At 54.9% G+C, this 23,151-nt stretch overlaps 1 protein-coding gene and 1 pseudogene across 1 annotated transcript; both read right to left on the bottom strand.

Moving 5' to 3' along the window:
- Positions 1 to 479: 479 nt before the first annotated feature.
- Positions 480 to 1,187, bottom strand: LOC141407838 (uncharacterized; annotated as a pseudogene).
- On the bottom strand, positions 480 to 19,301 carry RAC2 (Rac family small GTPase 2). Its single transcript, XM_005567377.3, has 7 exons — positions 19,156 to 19,301; positions 16,645 to 16,716; positions 7,567 to 7,684; positions 6,714 to 6,776; positions 6,019 to 6,178; positions 1,881 to 2,013; positions 480 to 1,250 (listed from the first exon to the last, which is right to left on the bottom strand). Exons 1-6 carry the CDS (start codon positions 19,188 to 19,190, stop codon positions 1,883 to 1,885), a joined length of 579 nt encoding a protein of 192 aa, XP_005567434.1. The 5' UTR covers positions 19,191 to 19,301; the 3' UTR covers positions 480 to 1,250; positions 1,881 to 1,882.
- Between the last annotated feature and the right edge of the window lie 3,850 nt (positions 19,302 to 23,151).

Below are 23,151 nucleotides of genomic sequence, written 5' to 3'. Positions count from 1 at the left end.
GGGGTCCAGCGCTGCTTCTTTTCACTGCTGAAATGAACACTTTCCCATGACCTCCAATAGGGGAGGTTGAGGGTTTCTGGCCCAAATTCCCGCCAGGCTCTCAGCCCACTTTGTAACTCAGCCTCCCTCCCTGGTACACACGCTTTTACCGGGGTTGCCGCAGTTCTGTTCTGGCATGGCGTATGGTCCAGGCCTGGCCAATCAGAGCACAGCACCACACCACTCTGACAAATGTGATTGGTTGAAAGGGGGCCCAGGACCTAAGCTGGTCCAATCACAGTAAACTTTAGTTAAGGACTTTGCCTGGGAGAGACATTTGCTCTTTTTGGCTGAACTTGAACTTGGAAGGATGAAGCCCTAAATCACCTGCCTGAGAATGAACCAGCCAGCAGAAGGCAGAGCCCAGAGCTAAACAAGCCTTGATGACATCATTTGAATCCCTTGATCAAGCTGCACCTGAAATCATGATATCTCCAAACTTGAATCAATAAATTTATTTTCTGCTGAAGCAGGTGGAGTTGGGTTTTCTATTTGCAATAGCAAAAGTCCTGACTGGCAAGGTTTAAAAGTTTGAAGACTCTCACAGGTAAGTGCAGCTCAGGATTCCTGTGAGTAGAGCAGAAAGTCTTAAGAAATGGTAGGGGCCAGTTGAACCCAGATTTTCCATTGGCTGAGCAGATACCCCCAGAGACGTAGAAAATTCGATTTGTTTTATGTTGTCCCAAAAGAGGAGAACTGAGGCCAGAGGAGCACACTTCTGAGACACTCATTTTTGCTGGGTAGAGGAACTCTCTGAAAAGCAGGACCATCGATATTAGAGCAGCCAGCCTCAGGAGGGAGTAAGAGTCCCATCCCTGAAGGTACACAAGTTGTGGCAGCAACCATCTGGCCTGCAGTTTCCAGAGGGGAGTCAGGCGTGGGGTGGGACTGGAATGAACCGGTAGATGCTTCCATACGCGGCAGCTGGTACTGATGGCAGGAACACGGGGGTGGCTTAATGGGTCCTGGGGCTCCCCTCTGGCCCTCAGGAAGGCAGGAGCATGAGGGGCTTGGAATGCAGCACCTGCAAATTCACACCTTCCTGGCCTCAGGAGGCCTCCAGTACAGAAAAGACCATCAATGAAGCTCTGCAACCATCTGCTAAGAAACGCCACAGGGAGGGGACAGCGTGGCCAGTCGGGGCGCCATCAGGCTTTGGGTGGGGATCCTGGAGGATCAGACCCATCTAGGTGGGAGTGCTGGGGTGCAACCTGGAAGGAAGATAAGTAGGGAAAGAGAATTTGGGGACATGCAAAATCCACAGCTCTCACCTTCCTGGCTCACAGCTCATTCCCACCTCCAGGCCTTTGCTCAAGGTTTGACTCGAAACAGGACTGCCGATGCTCTCTCCCCACCTCACCAGTCCTCTCTGTCCTTCTGGTCCCACACCTCCAGGAGGCCTTGTGGGCTGCCTCCAACTCATACGCACCCCACCATCTGCCCCCTAGGTCTCATAGCTCAGTCTCTCCCATCTCCACCCACATATGTGGGTGCATCTCCCTGGCTTGACTGGGCTCTCCTAGGGCCAGGGACCAAGGCATCTTTTCCATCACCTCCTGCAGGAACGGGCAGAGTGGGGGCTCCGTGACACCCACTCCCTGGCCCGGGACTAGTGGGTTACCAGGCATTCATTCCTACCTTGGGCCTTGCCTCTGGAAGATGAGCTCCGGAGAGTGAGACTGGCCCAGACAAATAACAAGTAGGCTGGGGAAACTGAGGCTACCTCCATACCCACCTTCTTTCTGTCCTGGCCTAAATGCCACTCACAGTGAACCAAAAGGCCACTGCTCAGCCAGGGCCTGCTATGCGTGGGAGTTGGGCACTAGACAGGGAACTCTTACCCCTAGAGGAGGCTGCAGGCGCGCTTCTGCTGCCGCGTGGGCTGAGGGCACAGCACGGCCCGGATGGCTTCGTCGAACACGGTTTTCAGGCCTCTCTGGGTGAGGGCTGAGCACTCCAGATATTTCACCGAGTCTGGTTGGGGAGATGGACAGGAGAGCCAAGGCTTAAGTCGGAGGGACTCTAGGCCAACATGCCTCCTACACCATACAACCCCTCCCACGCCATACACCCCCGCCACACTATACATCCCCCTCCCACGCCTCCCACACCATACACCCCTCCCATGCCATACAACCCTCCCACGCTATACACCCCTCCCACGCCATACACCCCTCCCACGCCATACACCCCTCCCACGCCATACACCCCTCCCACGCCATACACCCCTCCCACGCCATACACCCCTCCCATGCCATATACCCCTCCCATGCCATACAACCCTCCCACGCTATACACCCCTCCCACGCCATATACCCCTCCCACGCCATACACCCCTCCCCCTCCCACGCCATACACCCCTCCCACGCCATACACCCCTCCCACGCCATACACCCCTCCCATGCCATATACCCCTCCCATGCCATACACCCCTTCCCAAGCCATACAACTGAACACCAGGCTCTGGGGGCCACCATCCAGATTCCAGTCCCCGTGGGGTCACCTGGAGGCTGTGTCACCAGGAGCAGGGAGTTTAATGTCACCGTGCCTCAGTTTCCTCATGTCTGAAGTAGTGAGCTTGAGCTCAGTGAGACACTGAGGCTTACAGGGCAGGTCTGTGTCTTTCTTGGACACACAGCCCTTAATCCATGGAAGGAAGGCGGTAATTTTGATGCTTTTCTGGGAAGGAAAGGGCTCCAGCATCAGTGACCAAATCTCTGGGAGCCTCACCTTCTTCTAGAACATTGCCTTGCCCATCCCTCCAGGATTCTCCCAGGGTTGCAAATAACCCCCAAGAAGCCTGAAACCCTCGTAGCCCCCTCCCCAGGAACTTCCAAACATCATCAGCCCCTTCCTTAGCACCATCCCCGTCTTACAGACAAGGAAACAGGTTCGTGGAGAGTATATGACTCATCCAAACGACATGCTGGACGTATTCCCTCAACCTGGACACAGCTGGGGCCTTCTGGGAGGAGTGGGATTGGACAACTCCTCTGTCCTCCCATGGGAGGCCCAGCCTTCTCCCACATGAAGACCCCTCGGGGCTGAAGCCCAGGGCACAGACGGGGAGAAAGGCAGGCCTAGTCCCCACCCTCAGGGACGATGTTCCATGACCTTCTGCAAAGAGCCTGTGTGACTTCTCATGTCCATTTCAAGCTGCACAGTTTCCCTGAAGTGAAAAACCACAAAACCCCTTCTGCCGAGATGCATGCAGGCCCGGGGGCCAATGTCAGAACCAAGAGGAAGGAGGAGGGAGGAGGGGGGAACTCTGGGCCCTCTGCCAAAGTCTGCTTGCTTCTCTGTGGCAGGCAGGAAGGAAGGAGATGGATGCTGGCCACCACCTACTCTGTGCCAGGCACTGAGCTGGGTGCTTCCAACAACACCAGGAAGACACATTGTGATTTCCCACTTCACAGACCAGGAAACAGGCCCAGAGTCGGGAAGCCACGGCCCGAAGGCACAGAACTGGGAGGAGAAGTCGGGATGGCAGGAGGGGCAGCCGCTGGAACAGGGGAGCCCACTGAGGCCAGGTGCTGGGGAAAAAAGGAAGGGTGGGGCAGGGACGAGGAACCTGAGGCTCAGAGAGGACATCACTGGCTCTGAGTCACATGCTGGGTGTCTCCCCTCTACCTGGAGGCGTATACGCCCACCAGGGATCATGGGCAGTGGTTGCCATCGGGCTTGGTTGGCAAGAGCAGGGTGCCCTGAGCTCAGCCCAGAGTCTGGTCACCACCCCCTGTGTTGAGGAGGTGTCACTGGGCACATGGCCACTGTCTCCTTATAAGGGACCACATCTGCATCCATTTCCCTCACATCCACCAACTGCCATTTCCCTGGCACCTGGCCGCCACTCACACAGGACAAGGGTCCTGAGCTGGGGGGCCAGGCTCACTTTGGCTCTGCCTCTGACTGCTCTAGACTTTAGCCAGTTACCCCTCTCCAGGCCTCAGTCTCCCATCTGTCTAGGACTCATTGCCATACAATGGCTTGTCAAGCTGAGACAGGGGCAGGGGAGCACAGAGAGGGCAAGGAGGGCAAGGGGGCGGTGGGGTCAGTGGGGGTGCAGGGATGACAGACGGCCCTCAGCTTTGTGGCTTAGGGAGCTATTCCACCCCCTTTGGAATCCGGGCTCCGCTATGTCCTGGCTGGGTGGCTTTAAACCAGCAACATGTCCCCCAGAGCCTGTTTCCCCTCTGTAAGTAGAGGTGACAAGACCCCTTTGTCGTAGCTGCTGTGAGAATGAAGTGGCATCTAGGAAGTGCTCAGTCCACATCAGCTGTGATTATCAGCTGGGCTCAGGGCCGCCCCCAAAACTTGTCATCCCAGGGCTGGGGAGCCCAGGTGGGCAGAGGCAGTTGCTGCCTCCCTTACTAGCCCTGCCAGTACCCCCGGGACTCCCCCTAGGCCTGAGCTGGTCGAGGCACAGTCACCATCACTGCCCCTGCCCCAGCTCCATGCAGGGTCAACCAGGGGAGATGCGCTAGAGGCTAAGGCAAGAGCTCTGGGTCACCACCTTATAGAGGAGAGAGGGCCTTTGGGGATTGTCCAGGTCAGCTTATGTGAAGAGGGAGACTAAAGCCCAGAGAGGGGCAGCCACTAACCCAAGGTCACACAGACAATCAGTGTCGGAGCCAGGACCGGAATCCAGGCCTCCAGCGCCCTCCGCATGATCCCAAAGCATGCTCTTTACAAAGGAGGGGTCAGTGACAGCCAGGCCGCCGGCTGGAGAGCTGCACCCTGAATAGAAGGAGTCCAGGACCAGAGGTTCGAGGGTGCTGGTTGGTCAGAAAGAGAAGGCAGGGATGAATCCCTGATATTTAAAAGGAGAGACGAGCAGGCTGGGGAGCTGTGGCCCCCGGACAAGGGAAGGGAGCTAGTGTGTGAGCCATAGTCCGAGGCCCCTGAAGAAGATGGCTGTGTCACCACACTAGTCACAAGAGGAGGGAGGTGGTGGCTGCGGTTTCCCTTCCTGTGAAGAGATGTGAGTCTCCAGGGCCCTCCCAGTTCCGGCAGGGGGAGGAGTGGCGGGGCTGGGGCAGTGGGGCGGGAGGAGATCTAGCGGGTTCAATTCGGGGGCCAACCCCTGGGCCTGCAGAGTCCTGTGGTGAGGCAGAGGGCACAGCCCATCGTGACCAAATCCAGCTGGCGGTCTTGGGCTTCTGGGCAAGGATCCCTGAGCTACAGACACATTGGGACCCACCAGGGACAGGGACAGGAACAGAGCCAGCAGGCCTGGGTACCATGCATGAAGCCAGACCCATGGTCATCACCTCCCTGATGCAGGCAGCCCTGAGCCACTACAAAGAAGCACCCCCCAGCAGTGAGCCAACAATTTGCTGTCCTTCCTTCAAATCTGGCTAGGCCACCTACTGGGTGACCTCAAGAAGTGACTATATTTCTCCAGCCCAGGGATTTGGAGGCAAAGAGGAGTTGAGCTGAGAAACCAAAGGGAGTGGGGAAAGGGAGGAGAGAAGGTGGTGGAAGGAAATGTGCCACCCTTCAGATCTAATGCGGGGCCACCTCCTGCAGGAAGCCTTCCCAGAACACCCGAGTTTGACTTGTCGCTTGTCCTCCAAGCAACCACAGCACCCCTACTCAATCTCTGCCTCTGCCTGCTCAAAGCGTACCTCCTTATTTTCAATATCTATTAATAGATACTACTAATACTACTAGGACGACTACTAGCTAACACAGAGTGCTTCCCACACACAGGTGCCGCCCTGGGAGCTCCACCTGGAATAACTCACTGAATTCCCCCAACCACCCCAGCAGGCAGGAGCTATCACTAGCCCCTGCTTTTCTGATAAGGAAACACAGGCAGAGACAGGCTACGTGACTCGCCCAAGATCACACAGCAAGTGCACAGCACAGCTAAGTTCGAACTGCACAGCCTGGCCCTGCAGCCCATGTTTACACACCACGAGGCCAAGTCAGGGCTCCCCTGCAGCCAGTTCCCCTCTCTGAGTCTGAGGCCCGTACCAATCTCCTTGGCCAGTGCCAGGCCCTGCGGGTAGGTGATGGGAGCCAGCTTCTTCTCCTTCAGTTTCTCGATGGTGTCCTTGTCGTCCCGCAGGTCCAGCTTGGTGCCCACCAGGATGATGGGTGTGCTGGGGCAGTGGTGCCGCACTTCCGGGAACCACTGGGCAGGTGGGTGGGGGGACACAAGGTTGTATGGGTCAAGAGCGGGCATGAGGCTGTGCAGGGATCAGAGGGGGTAAAAGGGTGTAGGGAAAGGAGGGGCACCCAGTTGCTAGAAGATCAGACGTGGGCATGAGGGTGAAGAGAGACATGAGGTGGCACAGGGAAGGGAGGCCACGAGGTTGTACAGGAAGGAGGGGGCGCATGATTGTAGAAAAGGAGGAGGCGAGGTTTTGTGCACACATAAGAAGCAAACATGAGGTTATGTGACAATCGGAGGCGAACATGAGGTTGTGTAGGGAGGAGGAGGACGCAGCCACGGAAAGTGGGGGTATAGCTAACTATCGCTGCACCCCCACTCCAGACCCTCCAAATATTACCCCCTCAGTCCCCCTGCCAGCCCTGGTTGGCACTGGGGACCCTCTCTGTATGCGGCCTCTGCTGCCCCAGGGACCAGTCTAGAGTCACCAGTTCCTCCCTCTGTCCCTCAGGGTTACCTTCCCCAGAGCCCCCAAGGCCCACCCTGTCCAACTCACCTTGGCACGGACGTTCTCATAGGAGGCTGGGCTGACGAGGGAGAAGCAGATGAGGAAGACGTCCTGGGGACAGAGCAAGCGAGGGTTGCCACTGAGGAGGGCCCAGAGGTGTCCCACCATGGCAGTCACTGAGAGGTGGAGCTTGGGGCTCCCTGAGGGTGGAACAGCCCAGGGGACGCTGGGGACTTAGGATCTGGGCAGAGCAGAGATACCCTTCTCGCCTTTACCACGAGGCTGCTGTTTGTTGGGATGCTTACTAAAGGTCAGGGCCTCTGCAAAGTGGTTATCCTCACATGTCACCCTGCAGCAAGCACTGCTGCTAGCCCCATTCCTCTGATGGGGAAAGTGAGGCTTCCAGAGGTTAAAGGGTTTGCCAGCGTGCACTCTGGTGAGGGGCGGATCTGGGATTCCGGAGTCCATACTCCAATCCATATACCATCCACATCTGCAGGCCTTAGCCGCCTCCCTGCACACCCTGGAGGAAGAGCAAGGACCCAGCAGCCACCTGCAGGCATCCTCCACCTCTCCCCTCCCCCAGCACTCCCAGGGCTCACCAACCTGGGGCCCTGTGCAGACTCCACCTGCCCCACCACTGGAAATAGGGGGTGCCAGAGCCCAGCAGGCAGTGGGGTGGGAAAACAGGCACATTGAGGACCGGGAACAAACACAGGGCTGGGGGAGTGCAGGAGGAGGCCCTGCTCTGCCTGGGACATGCAAGGCAGGCAGACTCCCTGAGCTGGGCCTTCAGGGGAGAGGAAGGGTTTCCCAGGCTGAGCTGACTGGAAGGGCATTCCAAGCAGAGGGAATGGAGACAGCAAAGGTCAGGACTGCAAGGCGCGGGGGAGCAGCGCACCGTCTGTGGGTAGGAGAGTGGCCGGAGACGGTCGTAGTCCTCCTGCCCAGCAGTGTCCCACAGCCCCAGGTTCACCGGCTTGCTGTCCACCATCACATTGGCTGAATAGTTGTCAAACCTGTGGGGAGCAGTCAAGGCAGAGGTCAGGTCAGTCTCAAACCCCAGAACCTGGGGACTGTGGTCCAGCTCCATGGCATTCCTCGGAGGCTGAGACCCAGAGACAGTCTGCAACTGGCCCAAAGTCACACAGCATTTGCAATTAGGTTTCTTTATCTGTTTCGTGACTGATTCATTATATTTTTAAAAAATGTAATACAACTAAACAAGAAGAAATAAAGATTATCTCTGAATCCTTTTCCTACTTGTACCTGTCCTTTGGAAAGGTAATTGAGGCTGTGTAAATTTTCCTCCAAGTCTTGATATGAATAAACTTAACTCTCTCCCTATGCTGTCACTCCATGTTTATTTTTTTGTTTTTGTTTTTGTTTTTGTTTTTTGAAATGGAGTCTCATTCTGTCGCCCAGGCTGGAGTGAGTGGTGTCATCTCAGCTCACTGCAACCTCTGCTTCCTGGGTTCAAGTGATTCTCCTGCCTCAGCCTCCCAAGTAGCTGAGATTACAGGCATGTACCATCATGCCCAGCTAATTTTTGTATTTTTAATAGAAACAGGGTTTCACCATGTTGACCAGGCTGGTCTTGAACTCCTGAACTTAAGTGATTTGCCCACCTCAGCCTCTCAAAGTGCTGGGATTACAGGCGTGAGCCACCGCGCCCAGCTTCAATATTTGTTGAATGAATGTTCATCCCCTCTCAGGCTGGGTCCCCGCAGAAGCAAACCCTGAGACAAGGAGGTGGTATGAGGGGTTTATTTGGGAAGTGACCCCAGGACGCCGCAGAAGGGGAGTGGGGAGGAATAAAGGAGGGGACAGCAGCTGGCACAGGGCAGGTGGTTGAGCTGTCATGGCTGTGGACCACTGCTGCTCAGTCCTGCTGGGGCCGCCTGGGAGATAGAATGGACTGTGCTCAGGGCGTCCCCAGAGGAGGCAGGAAGCTAGGGTGCTGTCATTCGTCTCCCACCTTCCAGGGAAAGAGGGCTGCTTCTGGGACCTTTCAGCCCACCCCAGAGTGTGTGTGAAAGCTGTCAGTCACGGGCCATGGGAAGGGCCATGGCACATGGTAGAAAGATATGTGCTGCCAAGGAGATAGCGTGGGGCACTGACCTTGACTCCCAGCGTCTCCTGCCAGACCCAGAGAGCCCTGCAGGGCCATCGAACGAGCCTCCAGATGCATTTGCTGGGCACCTACTATGCATCGGGTGCAGAGCCAGCACTGGGGCCACCAAGGAGTACAAGTCTGATCCTGCCCCCACAGCTAGCAGGAGTCCAGACATGGGGTGAGGGGCCTGATAAACATCAGAGACAGGGAAGCCCAAAGAATGCTGGGAGGGCCATCCCAGGGCTCCAAGCTTGGAGTAGGGGAGGTTCACAAGCCAGTTCTTGCTACACACATCCCCGCGAGGAAGGTGCTGGCTACCCACGCTGTGGTAGAGAAAACTGGGCTCAGAGAGATGCAGTGACTGGCCCAAGGCCACACAGCCAGTGAGTAAGAAACCAGAAACCAGTGACCACGACCAGCGCTCACTGCCCCAGGCCACAGCTGTGCCTCCAGGAATGCCCTCACCGCCTGCCCCTGAGGGCTAGCGAATCACTCTCACTTTTCCTGCTGTGGTCACTCACACAGGCCCTGTGCCTTGTCTCCTGACCAGGTCCACTGAGACCTCTGGCTCCTCTGACTTCTCCTACTCCTCCCCTCGCACACCAGCCAAGCCGTTTCCCAGGGAAGACTCACTCCGCCCACCTCCCTGTGCTGGTCCACACGAAGCCCCTGCCCGGAACGTCCTTCCCACCTTAGCTGTCCATATGCTCTCACCAACCTGGCCTCCGGCCCCCACACCTTCCAGGCTGCCCACCCCTCCAAGCCTTTGCTCCTGTCTATACCTCCCTCTGGAATATGCTTCCACCCCCATTTCACTCCCACCTTCTATTCATGCTTCAAAACCCTGCCCAGTAAAGTCCTCCTCTCTGGCGAAGGTTCGTCGTCCTCCACCTGTAAAGAGCTCATGGTTCCCTTTCTTGGGTGACTACTCTGCCTTGACCATGAGCAGGCACTTGGTGAGTCTCCGCCCCTCCAAGGGCTGTGGGCTCCGTGTGGGCCAGGTCGATGCCTGCTTATTCTCCACAGTCTCAGGCCTGGCACCCAGTGAATGCAGGTGGAAGGGAATTAAACCAAAGTGAACTGAAATCCTTCAGATGCCACCTCCTCCAGGAAGTCCTCAGAGAACGCTACCCAATGTTAGGCTGCAGAAGCCCTAACACTTCAGAGTAACACCAAAGACACCTCTCCTGAGAGGAGTCCCCCACACCCCCAAAAAGTGGGCAGCCCAGCCTTTTTAATACACTTTGCCTGTCCAGCCCTGGACAGAATTCCTGGTCACCTCTCAGTTCCTCAAATGGCCCTGTTCCCGCCTGTCTGGAAAGTGCTTGCAAATAGTGGTCCCTGGCTTCCCACTCTCCTTCCTCTCTCCCTTCTCTTCCTCCCCACTGCCAGGGCAGCTGACTTATCCTCATCCCTCCAGTCCCTGCTCAATGTCGCCTCTTCCAAAAAGCCTTTCCTGACCTCCAACCACGTCGGAGCTACCACTCCACCTAAACCAGCACTCCTTGGGGAACTCAGCATCCCAGGTGGCAAGCACTAAGCCTGACTTGTTTGTCGCTGCACCCTGGGGCTGGCCCGGGGTCTGGTGCACAGCAGGTACTGGTGTGCACCTACTCTGGGTACCACCTACACTGCTGTGGGATTTCAGGAAGAAGGCGCTGTCCAGGGAGACACAGCGGGGCATGATGGGAAGAGCAGCGTCTGTGTTGTTTTTCCAGTTTTGACCAGAAACACACCTTTGGGAAATGCTTGGACACTCTCTCCTCTAACGTCCAGCCAAAATGCTAGTGCCAAAAAGCCCCCCAGGATTCCTCAAACCAAAGGCACCTGTCTCCTCTGGGTCATCCCTGGAATCTCAGGGCCACAGTGATGGGGAAAGAGCTGGGACCTTGAGAAGCACCAGCCACCTTCTCTGAGGCCAGTCAGGGGGGCTGAGGGTCTTTGCATGTTAGGTCTTGAAGTCTCATGTGATCCAAGACAGAAGGATCTTAAGTTACTCCCATTAGACAGATGAGGAAACTGAGACCTGAAGAGGTCAAGGACCTTTCTTGTTGCGGAGGAACAAAGAGTTCCTTGTGAAGCCAGGACATCCTGGCTGGGTGACCCTGGGTGAGTGACCTAACTTCTCTGAGCCTCAATCTCTTCAATGTGGAGGGGAAAATACCTATTTCTTGGGGCCATTAGGAGAATCCAAAAAAGCAGAGGATGTTCAAGCCACGCCACTGGGAGATGCTGAGAAGCTGAGCAGTCTCATTTTCCATGTCCCCAAATGCCCCTGCCACAGGGCCCCTCCCCAGAGGGCCAGAGGGACAGCTGCAGGGATGTGTCAATGGTGTGACACCCCTGAGGGTCCCCCTTACTTAAGAGACCCACAGGCAGCTGGGACCAGAGAGGAACCTTATGCACAGACCACCATGGCCAACCCTCACCCCATTTTCCGGATGAAGAAATTGAGGCTCACAGAGAGGAAGGGACTTGCCCAAGATCTCCCAGCCAGTGAGTGGCAGAGCAAGGCTAGATCCTGTTACCCAATTCAGAAAAGCCCACATGGTAAGCGTCGCTGCTATTTCATGGCTGGAAACGGAGTTGGAGACAGCAGAGACCACATTTTCATCCAGAGCCTGTAGAACTCGGAGGCCTGGCCCTGGACAGGAGTGGAGGAGGGGAATGGGGCAGGCGGAAGGGGCCCCAGCACCCGGGTGCCACCTGACCACCACCAAAGCCCACCCCCAGGGAGGAAAGATGGTGCATTCAAGGAACCCAGAGACCACAGGGCACACACGGCTAGTGACTTGGGGGTGAGAAAGGATTGATGTCAGAGGGGCATGGAGCATCAGGTCTTTGTTCTCAGGGCAATGGGGATCCACCAAGGGGCCAAACCAGGCAGAAGTGATAAGATCAGATTTGCATTTAGAAAAGGTCCTGGCCGGGCATGGTAGCTCACACCTGTAATCCCAGCACTTTGGGAGGCTGAGGCAGGTGGATCACAAGGTCAAGAGATCGAGACCATCCTGGCCAACATGGTGAAACCCCGTCTCTACTGAAAACACAAAAATTAGCTGGGCGTGGTGGCGCACGCCTGTAGTCCCAGCTACTTGGGAGGCTGAGGCAGGAAAATCGCTTGAACCCAGGAGGCAGAGGTTGCAGTGAGCTGAGATGGCAGCACTGCAATCCAGCCTGGTGACACAGCGAGACTCCATCAAAAAAGAAAGGTAAAGAAAGAAAGGGAAAGAAAGGTAGAAAGAAAGAAAGAAAGGTAGAAAGAAAGGTAGAAAGAAAGAAAGAAAGAAAGAAAGAAAGAAAGAAAGAAAGAAAGAAAGAAAGAAAGAAAGAAAGAGAAAGAAAGAAAGAAAGAAAGAAAGAAAGAAAGAAAGAAAGAAAGAAAGAAAGAAAGAAAGAAAGAAAGAAAGAAAGAAAGAAAGAGAAAGAAAGAAAAGAAAAGAAAGAAAGAGAGAGAGAGAGCAAGAGAGAGAGGGAGGGAGGGAGGGAGGGAGGGAGGGAGGGAGGGAGGGAGGGAGGAAGGAAAAGAAAGGAAAAGAAAAGAAAAGAGAAGAGGAAGAAAGAGTCCCTCTTGGAGAAGTCTTAGGGAGTGACCAGAGGGGAACAGAGCGGGAAACTGGCACATCAGGCGGGAGGGGAGGCCATTACTGTGCTATTGGTTGAAAGATGAAGGCAGCCGGAGGTGTCACGGGGTTGGGAGAGGTGGAGTAGGAGGGAACAGAATACCCAACAGAAGGGGTGCCTGAGCTAAGGCTGAGGCTTGAGCCACTGGACATCATCAGGTACCCACACACACAGCGGCAGGAGCAGGGATGGGGCAGCCGAGAGGCCAGGCAGGAGAACCTGGTGGGGCCTGGCACACACAGCTAGGGAGGCTGATGTCATCCTGTCCACCAGAATCCCAGGCTGGATTAGCCAGTTTACCAAAGACAGGATTTCAGATGAAAGTGAAAATTAAGTGCCAAATGATTCAGCCTCAATTAGGAGCACACATTCTTCCATGCAGAGCTGAGCCCTGCCTGCCTCCCCGGGGCGGGGCCAGTCATGACGGAGCAACAGGAATGGGCTCATCTCTGTTCTAGAAACCGGCGCAATGGCAGGGAGCGAGGCAGATAAGGGCTCTGTCCTTAGGGAGCCTCCATCCAGGAGGAGGAGTGGCAGCAAAGGAGCAGCAAGATTAAGTTGGGGTGTGGGGGAGCCGACGAAGACAGCTGAGCAGGGTGGTGGGATGGAAAGATGGAGAGGGCAGGGTGGAGGTGGGGAGCTGCTTTAGACAGGGGGGCAAGGAGGCGATGTGTAAGCCAGGAACTGAATGACGGAAAGCAGCGAGGGTTCTGGGTGTCATAAAGGGGAGTGAAGAGGTTGGGGGGAGGTTCAGATCATCAAGGCAGTCTATGTACTTGAACTGAAATTTACTTAAGGGGTGTCGTAAATGAGGCTGGGGAGACGGGGACTGTTGTTCACGGTTTGAACATCAAGATGAGTTTTAAGTGTGAAGGGAGCCACAGAAGAGATTTAGGCCAGGATAAGCTTCAGTCGTTTTGGGGGGGCTCTTTTTTTATTTTTTTTTTTTTTGAGATAGGGTCTCACCTTGTTGCCCAGGCTGAAGTGCAGTAGTACAATCATAGTTTGGTGCAGCCTCACCCTCCTGGGTTCAAGCAGTCCTCCCACCTCAGCCTCCCAAGTAGCTGGGACTACAGGCACGCATCACCATGCCCAGCTAATTTTTGTATTTTTTGTAGGGATGGGGTTTCTGCTCCATGTTGCCCAGGCTGGTCTCGAACTCCTGGGCTCAAGCGATCTGCCTGCCTTGGCCTCCCAAAGTGCTGGGATTACAGACATGAGCCACCATGCCCAGCCTAACTTTCAGTTTTAAAAGCTCACCAGGGCTTCCGTTGAGCATGGTTCTAAGGAGGTGAGGTGTAAGGGGGAGCCCTTCTATGTCACAGGCACCGGAGGGCACTGTCTTCCTGCCATGTTTCTATATCCCCAACACCTAACATGAGGCCATCCACAGAGCAGCTCAGACTCCCCATCTGCGAAATGGGGGATTTGACACAAAGATCTCATAGGGCCCTGCCGGCTCCAATACAGGGTCTATACAACAGAGCAGGCGGCAAGAGCCAATCGTGGTGCAGCCCCGCAAGTCCTGGCAACTGATTGGCTGCTCAGGAAGGTGTCAGTTCCGAAGGTTCAGGTCCATCCCTTTGCTGCTAACCCCTCATGGCTGGCAGTAGCAGAGCCAGCTCTCAGGCTTATCTGATCTTGTATCTGCAGCACTGGCCTCCCCAAACCCCAGCAAACCTACCATCCCCAGCCCAGAAGCTCTCTCCACCTTAATCTCGGGTGCCAGAGATTTGGGGCTGCCTGTTTTTCCCAACCTACCCTCTCTCCCTCCTCCCCATCCAGTGTCAAGGGCCCAGTGTGACTATTTTACCCTCCCTTCACAGGGACACAGGCATTGGCAGTAGCAGGATCCTGCTCTGGGGTCTCGTCTGGGGCTGAGAAACTTTGTGCCTGAAGCTATAGGAGGGTGTGATGCAGGATCCACCATAGAACTTGTAAGACCCAGTGCAAAATGAAAGCACAGGGCCCATGTTCAAAAATGATTAAGAATTTCAAGATGCAGACATCAGAGCATTCGACTAGGTGCAGGACCCTTCTGAGCATGAGGCCCTGTGCAGTTGGACAGGTGGCCACATGCACAGAGCTGGCCCTAGTGGGATACCTTCACCCAATCCTTCAGAGAGTCTTGGGAAGGTAGGTCTGGTCAGGTCCATTCCTCCAGCTTCTGTGATGTTGTCCAGGACAACAAAGTCTACTAGGGACCATCAGGGATCAGGGGCATCCAGGCTGCTGAGAGCACCTGGCCATAACCTGGCCTCAGCAGACTCAGCCATCCATCTCAACGCACAGGGGAGGCGCCTGGGGAAGGAGCTTAGGACTCCCAAGCCTCCACCTTTTATAGAAAAGGAAATCAAGGCTCAAAGAGGGGAAGTGATTGGTCCAAGGTCCTGCAGTAAGTGGGTCCTTCAACCCAGCCAGGATACACAAAGGCAGGACAAGTTCTCAAGCCAGCATCCAGAGACCCAGGGACACAGGCAGTGACAACACACTGCCGGTAACCATGGCTTTGAGCAGGAGCTGCCTCGCCTAATTATGCCACCCTGCTCAGGTTTGCAGCCAGCCCTCCCTCTGTACTTAGAGGCACCTGTTAGAAGTTTAATGGTTGATGGTGAGTGGGCAGGAATCCTCATCCCCGTTTTGTATATAAGGACAGGACCAGAGAGCGGCACTCACCAGCATCAGGACCGAGCTGGGGCAAAATCAGCTTTCTAGGCTCTCTGCTAGGGTTTCCCTGCCCTCTCCTGGCTGCCTGCCTTCCTCTAGCCTGGGCCACGGTATCTAAGGCAGCTGAGCAGAGTGTCCCGGGAAGAGACAGCAGCAGAGAGAGCCCAGCCCACCCAAGTCTGGGGTTGGGGGTTGGGTAGTGAGGAATCCTCTGGGGTGGGTTGGAAGCGTCTCGGCTCCAGGCTCTCTTCTCCCTTCTGCCTGCCCTCCTCTTCCTGGGAGAGCCTGATCCCTGCTCCTGAAAGGGGATTTCATTAAGATCAAGAAACGAGGGCCCCAGCGAGACTCTGCATGGAGCTTGGCTCTGAAGCTGGACAGGACCGTGTAAGCCGGGGAAGCAAGCCTCTTAGTGGCTGTGAGGCTCAGCTTCCCCATGGGTGTCCTGTGCATGCTAATAGCCACCTCCCAGGGGGATCAAATGAGATCACTTGTGTGACATCTTGTGCAGGGGCCAGCACGCAGCAGGTCTTTGCTAGATGGTGGCTATGACCGATCTTCCTATGGTCTTTCCCACAATGTTCAATTCAGGTCAACTCAAAACGCATGTGTTGTGTGTAAGATAATGCATGTATTATACCATGTAGAAGACCACAAAGAGCTGGTCGTGGCTCCCTGACCTCCACAGGCTCATGGTCGTGGGAGAGATCAGATAAAGTCAGTCTGTGGAGTGGAGACCCCTTTGTGGTAGATCAGAAAGGCTTCCTGGAGGAAGGGGCACTGGAGCTGGGCCTGGAGGGTTTGGACAGGTGGATGTGGGGAGAAAAGGCACGATGGGGAGAGGGAACAGCTTGAGCAAAGGCCCTGGGGTAGAAATGTGCAGGGAGCTTGTGGCGAACAGTAGGGTCCGGAGGCGGCAGAGTGTGAAGCAAAGTAATGGGTGATAAGGCTAGGCGGGAGGTTGAGTGAAGGCCACCAGGAGCCTTGAGTGCCATGCTAGGGAGTTGGGGAAATGTCCTAGGAGAGATGGGGGCCCCTGAGGGCTGGCCAGGGAGACGCTGGTGCCAACACACTCCCTCCACGTCCAATGACAGCCCTGCCTCTTCACCCTGCAATAGAGCGCAGGGCCTCCCAGGCCAGCAGATGGCTCTGTTCTGCCCCCCAGCATGCCTTGTCCCCAGGTGTCCCTGCTCCTTGGGGTCAGGCCCTCTGGATCACCTCCTCCAGCAGCCTGCTTCTACAGAAGCTCCTCTCTCAGCCCCTGCTCTTGCCCGAGCCAGCCCTCTCCTCCAGGTCCCTTTGCTTGGAGGCCCAGCCTAGAGACCACCACCTCCTCCCTTCTACCCCTTCCCTTGCACCCCACCCCGGGTTCTGGGAGCCCCCAGCACTTCTCAGCACAGTGCTGCCTTCCCGGCTGGACCGTCAGGGAGCTCCACCAGGCTGGAGGCTGTGGCTCTGGCATCACCCCATTGGGTGCCCACACAGGGTCCGGCCCACAGGAAGTGCCTGAAAGGTGGGTCGACTTGGTGACGGTCTCCCCCTGTCCCAGCACCCTGCGTATCCCCAGGAACTCACACGGTGGGGATGTACTCTCCGGGGAAGGCGTTGGTGGTGTAGCTGATGAGAAGGCAGGTCTTGCCCACGGCCCTGAAAGACAGGAAGTGCAAGAGGGTGGCGGTCATGGGCTCTGCCAGAGACATGGGAGGTTTCTGCCTGGTCCTCTGCAAAGACCTCAGCATCCACCCAGCCTAGCCTTCTGGGCCTCCGTCTCCCCATGTGAGACGCCCCACATCTGTGTTCTCACACCCGAGAGCCTGCCAGTCACGTGGATGTTTGTTAAAGTGAAGACTTCAGGTTCAGCCCCAGAGACTCTGATCCACGGGTGTGCACAGAGTTGGCAATCCGCTTTTCCCACAGGCTTCTCCAGGGACCGGTGATGTGGGACAGACGGTGCCCAGCAGACTCAGGCAATGCTGAGGGGCCCCGGACGCCTGACCCAGGCTTCAAATCCCAGCTGTACCACCTACCAGTGGTATGATCTTGGACAAGTCACTTAACCTGCCTCTGCCTCAGTTTCTCCATCTAGAAAATAGAGATGAGCCCATCCTCATAGAAGTGTGCTGAGGAGTAAATCCAACGATGCCTATCAAAGCGCTAAGCACAGGGCCTGACGCATGGCAGCAGCTGGTGGCTGCTAGGAAAGGCCTGGCCCTGCTCTCCCCTCTCACCTCCCCTTGGAGCAGATCAGTTACCAGGTCACGGTTTGAGTCAGGGTGATCTGGGTTCAAATCCTGTGAGACTTTGGGCACATTACTTAGCTTCCCTGAACTTTCATTTTCCCACCTGTAAAATGGACCTATTAGGTTTGGTGAAAGGATAGAGAAGGCTGGATTAACCCCAGAGCTCTGGTACATAGGAAGGAAGTGATAACGCATGCCTACTCCACCCTCGGCATGCGAGGCTGGGAGCGGGCGCAGGTAGCTGAGCCGAAGCCCAGAGGCCAAGGGGCAGCTCTGGGCCTTCCCCTGCCCTGTGTGGTTTTGTCACTTCCCGCTCAGAGGAGACAGCTCACCCTCTCCTCTCTACCACTGCCCTCCCCTGGGCCTGCCACCGAGGTAATTTTGAATGACTGGAACGTTAACCCTTGACTTCCGCCCACCCCTCCTCCGATCAGATACAAAGCAGAAGTGAACTGGGCTGGGCGGGCATGGGCAGATAAGGAGCCATGCATCAGAATCAGCTGAGGCTGGTGGACAAATGAGCCCACCCCCACCTAGATGGGTCAGTGCCAAAGTCGGGGCCGCAGAGCCCAGGCCAAGAGAGCTGAGTCTCTCAAAGCTTTGGGCTGCTCCTCTGTAGAGTGGGAGGGCTGGACAGGAGGCCCCTTTCAGCTAGAACATTCTCCAGGGTGGACCTGTAGGCTGCACCCTATGACGTGGCTGCTGGCAGGCATGACAGATTGACAAATTGGACCTGTCCTTTTATTTTGTGTTTTTTAAGAGACAGCATCTTGCTCTGTCACCCGTGCTGGCTGCAATGGCACAATTATAGCTCACTGCAGCCTCAAACTCCTGGGCTCAGGTGATTCTCCCACCTCAGCCTCCTTAGTAGCTGGGACTACAGGCGCATGCCACCACTCCTGGCTTTAAAATTTTTTTTTATAGACATGGGTTCTCCCTATGATGCTTAGGCTGGTCTCAAGCTCCTGGCCTTGAGCAATCCTCCCATCTTGGCCTCTCAAAATGCTAGGACGACAGGCATGAGCCACTGCACCTGGCCTGGACCTGTCATTTTACAGATGAGGAAACTGAGGCTCCCAGAAGACACAACAGCCTGAAGTCACTGGGATCTGACAACTGAGAAGGGTCTCAGCCCAGCCTGCCCCTCCCCTGCTGACCCCACAATCACCCTCCCATTCTTTAGCCTCCTCCTTCCCTCTCTGTCTCTCAATGTCCCCTTGCCCCTTCTGCTCCTCACCCACATCCCCCACACATCTTCCCCAACCTGGCAGGCTGAGGGGAGGGGAGAGAAAGTGGAGGGGGTACTAGGAGGCACACACTACAAGCAAGACAGCCACTCAGCTTATCTCAAGCGACCCCACAGCATCCCTAGGGCATAGGCCTCCTCCCAGATGGCTAAGCTGAGGTGCTGTGACTTGCCCGAGGCCACACAGCAGCACCAAGCCAGTGACGACAGCCCAGGTCAGCCTGGGGACGAAGGCTGAATTTCAGGTTTCTCACTTCCCTCGTGCATCTACAGAATAAAGACTGAGGCTTGCCTCTGTGGGAGACCTGCCCCCAGCTTTAGGGGTGCAGGTGAGGAGCCCTTGGCACTCTCACCCATAGTCCTGCACCCTCCACCCAGATGGCTCCCCGGGTGGGGTGGGGCTGAAGAGGGTGAAGCTGTCCTCAGCCCATGCTGGGGTGCTCCCTGTGGGCCCTAGGAGAAGAAGGAAGCGACCCCTCCAAGCTGCCTCCCAGGGACAGCTAGTTCTGCAGGACCAGGGGCTTCCCCAGGGACACCAGGGTGGGAGGATCTCAGGGCATCCCAGTTGGGGGCTGTGAGGAAGTCCAGCCAGGTACCTACCCATCTCCCACCACCACACACTTGATGGCCTGCATCGTGTCCGGGGCCTGGAGAGTGTCGGTGGTGACAGCTCAGGGCCAGGCGCGTTTCTGCGGGCACAAGGGGTGTGGAGACTGGCGAGGCGCCCGCTGAGGAGCAGCAGTGGTGGGGCAGGAGGAAGCGGAAGGGGAACTTACTCAAGCTGCTGCCCCCACGGGTCGGTGGTTTGCAGGGGGCGGAGCATGCGGTGTGGCAGAGCAGCTGGTGGGAGGGGCGCTCAGGTGCTAGGCTGAGCCCTGGCCATCCCCACAGACCCCCAGCCTGGAGGCTCCAGCAGGAGACCCGGGGGCCCTCTGTGCTGGGAGGCTCACTTCCTGCCCACGGGGCAGGCCCAGAGGCCGTTCTGCAAGAACTGGAGGGTTCCAAGAATTCAGTGCACCTCAATTCTAAGCACAGCATTTAATGAGTGCCTGCTGTGTGCCAGGCACAGTACCAGGTGCTGGTGATCCCAGGATGCAAGAGACAGCTGGTCCCTAGAGTTTACACCCTTTGGAGAAGGGGAGGCACAACTTCATCATGGGAGATCATAAAACAGACAGGAAGTGACTGGGGCAACAGGGAATCTACAGAGAGGACCTCAGGGTTACGGAGAGGGAGAGCTGGGGGCCTGCAAGCTAGCATTGGAGCTGGCTCTTGAAACGTGCGCCCTAAAGAGGGAACTCCAGGTCGGGGGAGATTGCTTGAGCCAGGACCCAGAGGCTCCCCCTGGCAAGGGCCTGTGTGGGAGTCCCTGGGTGGGAGGATGTGGGGCGATGAGGCAGGAAGGGAAGGTGGGGTCCGCTGATGGAGAACGGCACGTTGAGAGGAAGTGGCGGTCAGTGCCCCACAGGAGCCAAGTCTATCCTGAGACCACCCTGGGGGACCAGGCACCCTGGAGCTAGGAACTGTGGCCCATTTCCCTGATGCGAAAACTGAGGGTCTGAGAAGTCATTTGACCACCTAACCTGAAACCAGCCCTAGGCTCAGGTGACTCCAAGCTCTTCTTTAAGCTGCAGCTCTTGGCTCCAGCTGCTGTTTGAGGGGAAAAAGCCTGAGTTCTGTAGCTCGTGGGGAGCTCCCTTCGCCATGAGGGCTCTCCATGTGGACTCGGAGAACATTCGACCACCCCAGTTGGCGCCAAGTTCACCGTTCATTGCTATCACTCCCCACCCACACACCTTTCCAGCGCGGGGGGGAAAGGACGGAGGGGCGGGGAGAGGAAGAGCCACTGGTCACCCACCCTGGTTCAGGACAACCCAGGAACCCTGAAGGAGGGTGAGGAGAGCTAGGGCCTGCTGGCTGGCAGAGCCCGGGATTCCCACCAGGCACCCGGAGGCTGAACCTTTTCAGAGCAATTCACATAAGTTACTGGGTTCTCAACATTGACTTTTACAGAAAGGGAAATGCAACTTCCTCAAGCGCTGGCCCCAGCACTGGGCAAGTCAACTGTTCAAGCTACCAGCAAACCGGTGTCTTTCCTCTACACTTTGCATATGCTGTGCTGAGACCGTGGGTCAGAGAGGCCAGGCGTGCCCTGTGACCACCCTGGGACTTCCTCCCTCACAGGCCACCTGAGGACTTTGTTCTGGGATACTTCTCTATACCCCTTTCTTTTTCCATCGACTGCTAGTCCATAGGGCAACCTCTGTGTTAATTTAAAATAATAATAATAATGTATTAAATACAGTGTGGTAGCCCAGATTAGAACCTGGAACAGAAAAAGAACATTCGTGGAGCTTCATTGACACAGAAAGAGTAAGGTCTGGTGTTCCGTTACACAGTGGGGTGACTACAGCAGATCACAATCTCGTGCATATTTCAAGACAGCTAGAAGAGAAGGTTTCAAATGTTGCAACAAAGAAACGATAAATATTGAAAGTGATGGATGTGGGAATTACCTGGATTTGATTAATCATTATACGGTGTATACATACATCGGAATATCACATTGTACCCCATAAATATGTATGATTATGTGTCAATTACAAATAAAAAAAATTTAATAAATTTTAAAAGAATTCTTTTCTAGTTCTTGAAGGGAAAAAAAATGTTTCATGTATACATGCAAATTCTTAAATCAATTTAACAATTAAATTAGCTCTAAAAACAAAAACATCAGGCCGGGTGCAGTGGCTCATGTCTATAATCCCAGCACTTTGGGAGGCTGAGGCAGGTGGATTGCCTGAGGTCAGGAGTTCGAGATCAGCCTGACCAACACGGTGAAACCCCATCACTACTAAAAATACGAAAAATTAACGAGGCCCGGTGGCGGGCACCTGTAATCCCAGTTACTTAGGAGGCTGAGGCAAATAATTGCTTGAACCCAGGAGGCAGAGGTTGTGGTGAGCAGAGATCACGCCATTGCACTCCAGCCTAGGCAACAAGAGTGAAACTCCATCTCAAAATAAATAAATGAATAAAAATAAAATAAAATAAGAACATCAGTGGAAAAAGTAGTAAAATCCAAATCAAGTCTGAAAATTTTAAGAGTATTGTAAGAATAGTAATTTCTTAGTTTGACAAATCTACTGTGGTTACACAAATGATGTTAGCACACAGAGAAAGTGGGTGAAAACTGTACGTGAACACTCTTACTATCTTTGCACCCTTCCTGTACATCTAAAATTCTTCCAGAATAAAACATTTTTTTGTTTAAAAAAGGGAAGAGAAAAGAATAATGCACTTCTCTAGGAATATACAGCCAATGGGTGCAGCCACCTGACCTGGAAAGCAGTGTAGGTACTGAGTTTTATCCTTTGTTCACCCACTAGAGCAGAGATTGTTTGTTTTGGGGGTTAGTTTGTTTGTTTTTTGTTTGTTTTGTTTTGTTTTTTTGAGACAGAGTCTCGCTCTGTCATCGGGCTGGAGTGCAGTGGCATGATCTCAGCTCACCGCAACCTCCGCCTCCCGAGTTCAAGCATTTCTCCTGCCTCAGCCTCCCAAGTAGCTGGGACTATAGGCATGTGCCACCACACCCAGCTAATTTTTTGTATTTTTAGTAGAGACAGCGTTTCACCATGTTGGCCAGGATGGTCTCGATCTCCTGACCTCGTGATCCACCTGACTCGGCCTCCCAAAGTGCTGGGATTACAGGCGTGAGCCACCACACCTGGCCTTTTTTTTTATTTTATTATTTTTATTTTTAATTTTTGCAGTACACAACTCACTCAACTGTACATGGCCATGGCGGTCCTAAAATTGCAATTGCTCTCCATCCCAAGAAAGCCCCTTCTCCAGGAGATCCCAAGCAAAAATTCTCCTTAGCTTAAGCTATTGATTCTCTCCTTCATTCTGCATGCATCAATGATACACCACCTAAATACCCAGCTCTGGGCTTGGTACTGTAGCGAATACAAAATATGGAAGAACAGAAAGCTATCCCTGAAGCACTCTCACCCACACCGAGAATGACACAGGAGCCCTGGAGCCACTCTCTGGGAATGTCCCCCATCTGCAGGTGGTCCTGGGATTGTGTGGACAGACCAGGGTTGGCAGGATGGCCAGATGGAGGAGTGAAGCCACCTAGATGACAGCAGTCAGGCTCAAGTCCATGTGACCAAGTCCGTAATGCAGCAGCTCTGACCTCTGCTCCAGCCCTCCTCACCTTTGGGAGGTGTACTTTGAGAGGACGAGGTGGGCAGATCATGCGGTCAAGAGATCGAGACCATCCTGGTCAACATGGTGAAACCCTGTCTCTACTAAAAATACAAAAATTAGCTGGGCATGGTGACGCACAGCTATAGTACTAGGCTACTCGGGAGGCTGAGTCAGGAGAATCGCTTGAATCCAGGAGGCGGAGGTTGCAGTGAGCTGAGATCAAGATCGTACCACTGCACTCCAGCCTGGCAACAGAGCAAGACTCCATCTCAAAAAAAAAAAAAAAAAAAAAAAAAAGGTATCTATATGGGGGTATAATTGGCATACAGTAAGTTTGATCCATTTAAAGCATATAATTCCATTCATTTTGACAGATACACG

Source organism: Macaca fascicularis, chromosome 10 (assembly GCF_037993035.2).
Source record: "Macaca fascicularis isolate 582-1 chromosome 10, T2T-MFA8v1.1".
NCBI lineage: Eukaryota > Metazoa > Chordata > Mammalia > Primates > Cercopithecidae > Macaca > Macaca fascicularis.
This window is presented reverse-complemented; position numbering and strand designations above follow the sequence as displayed.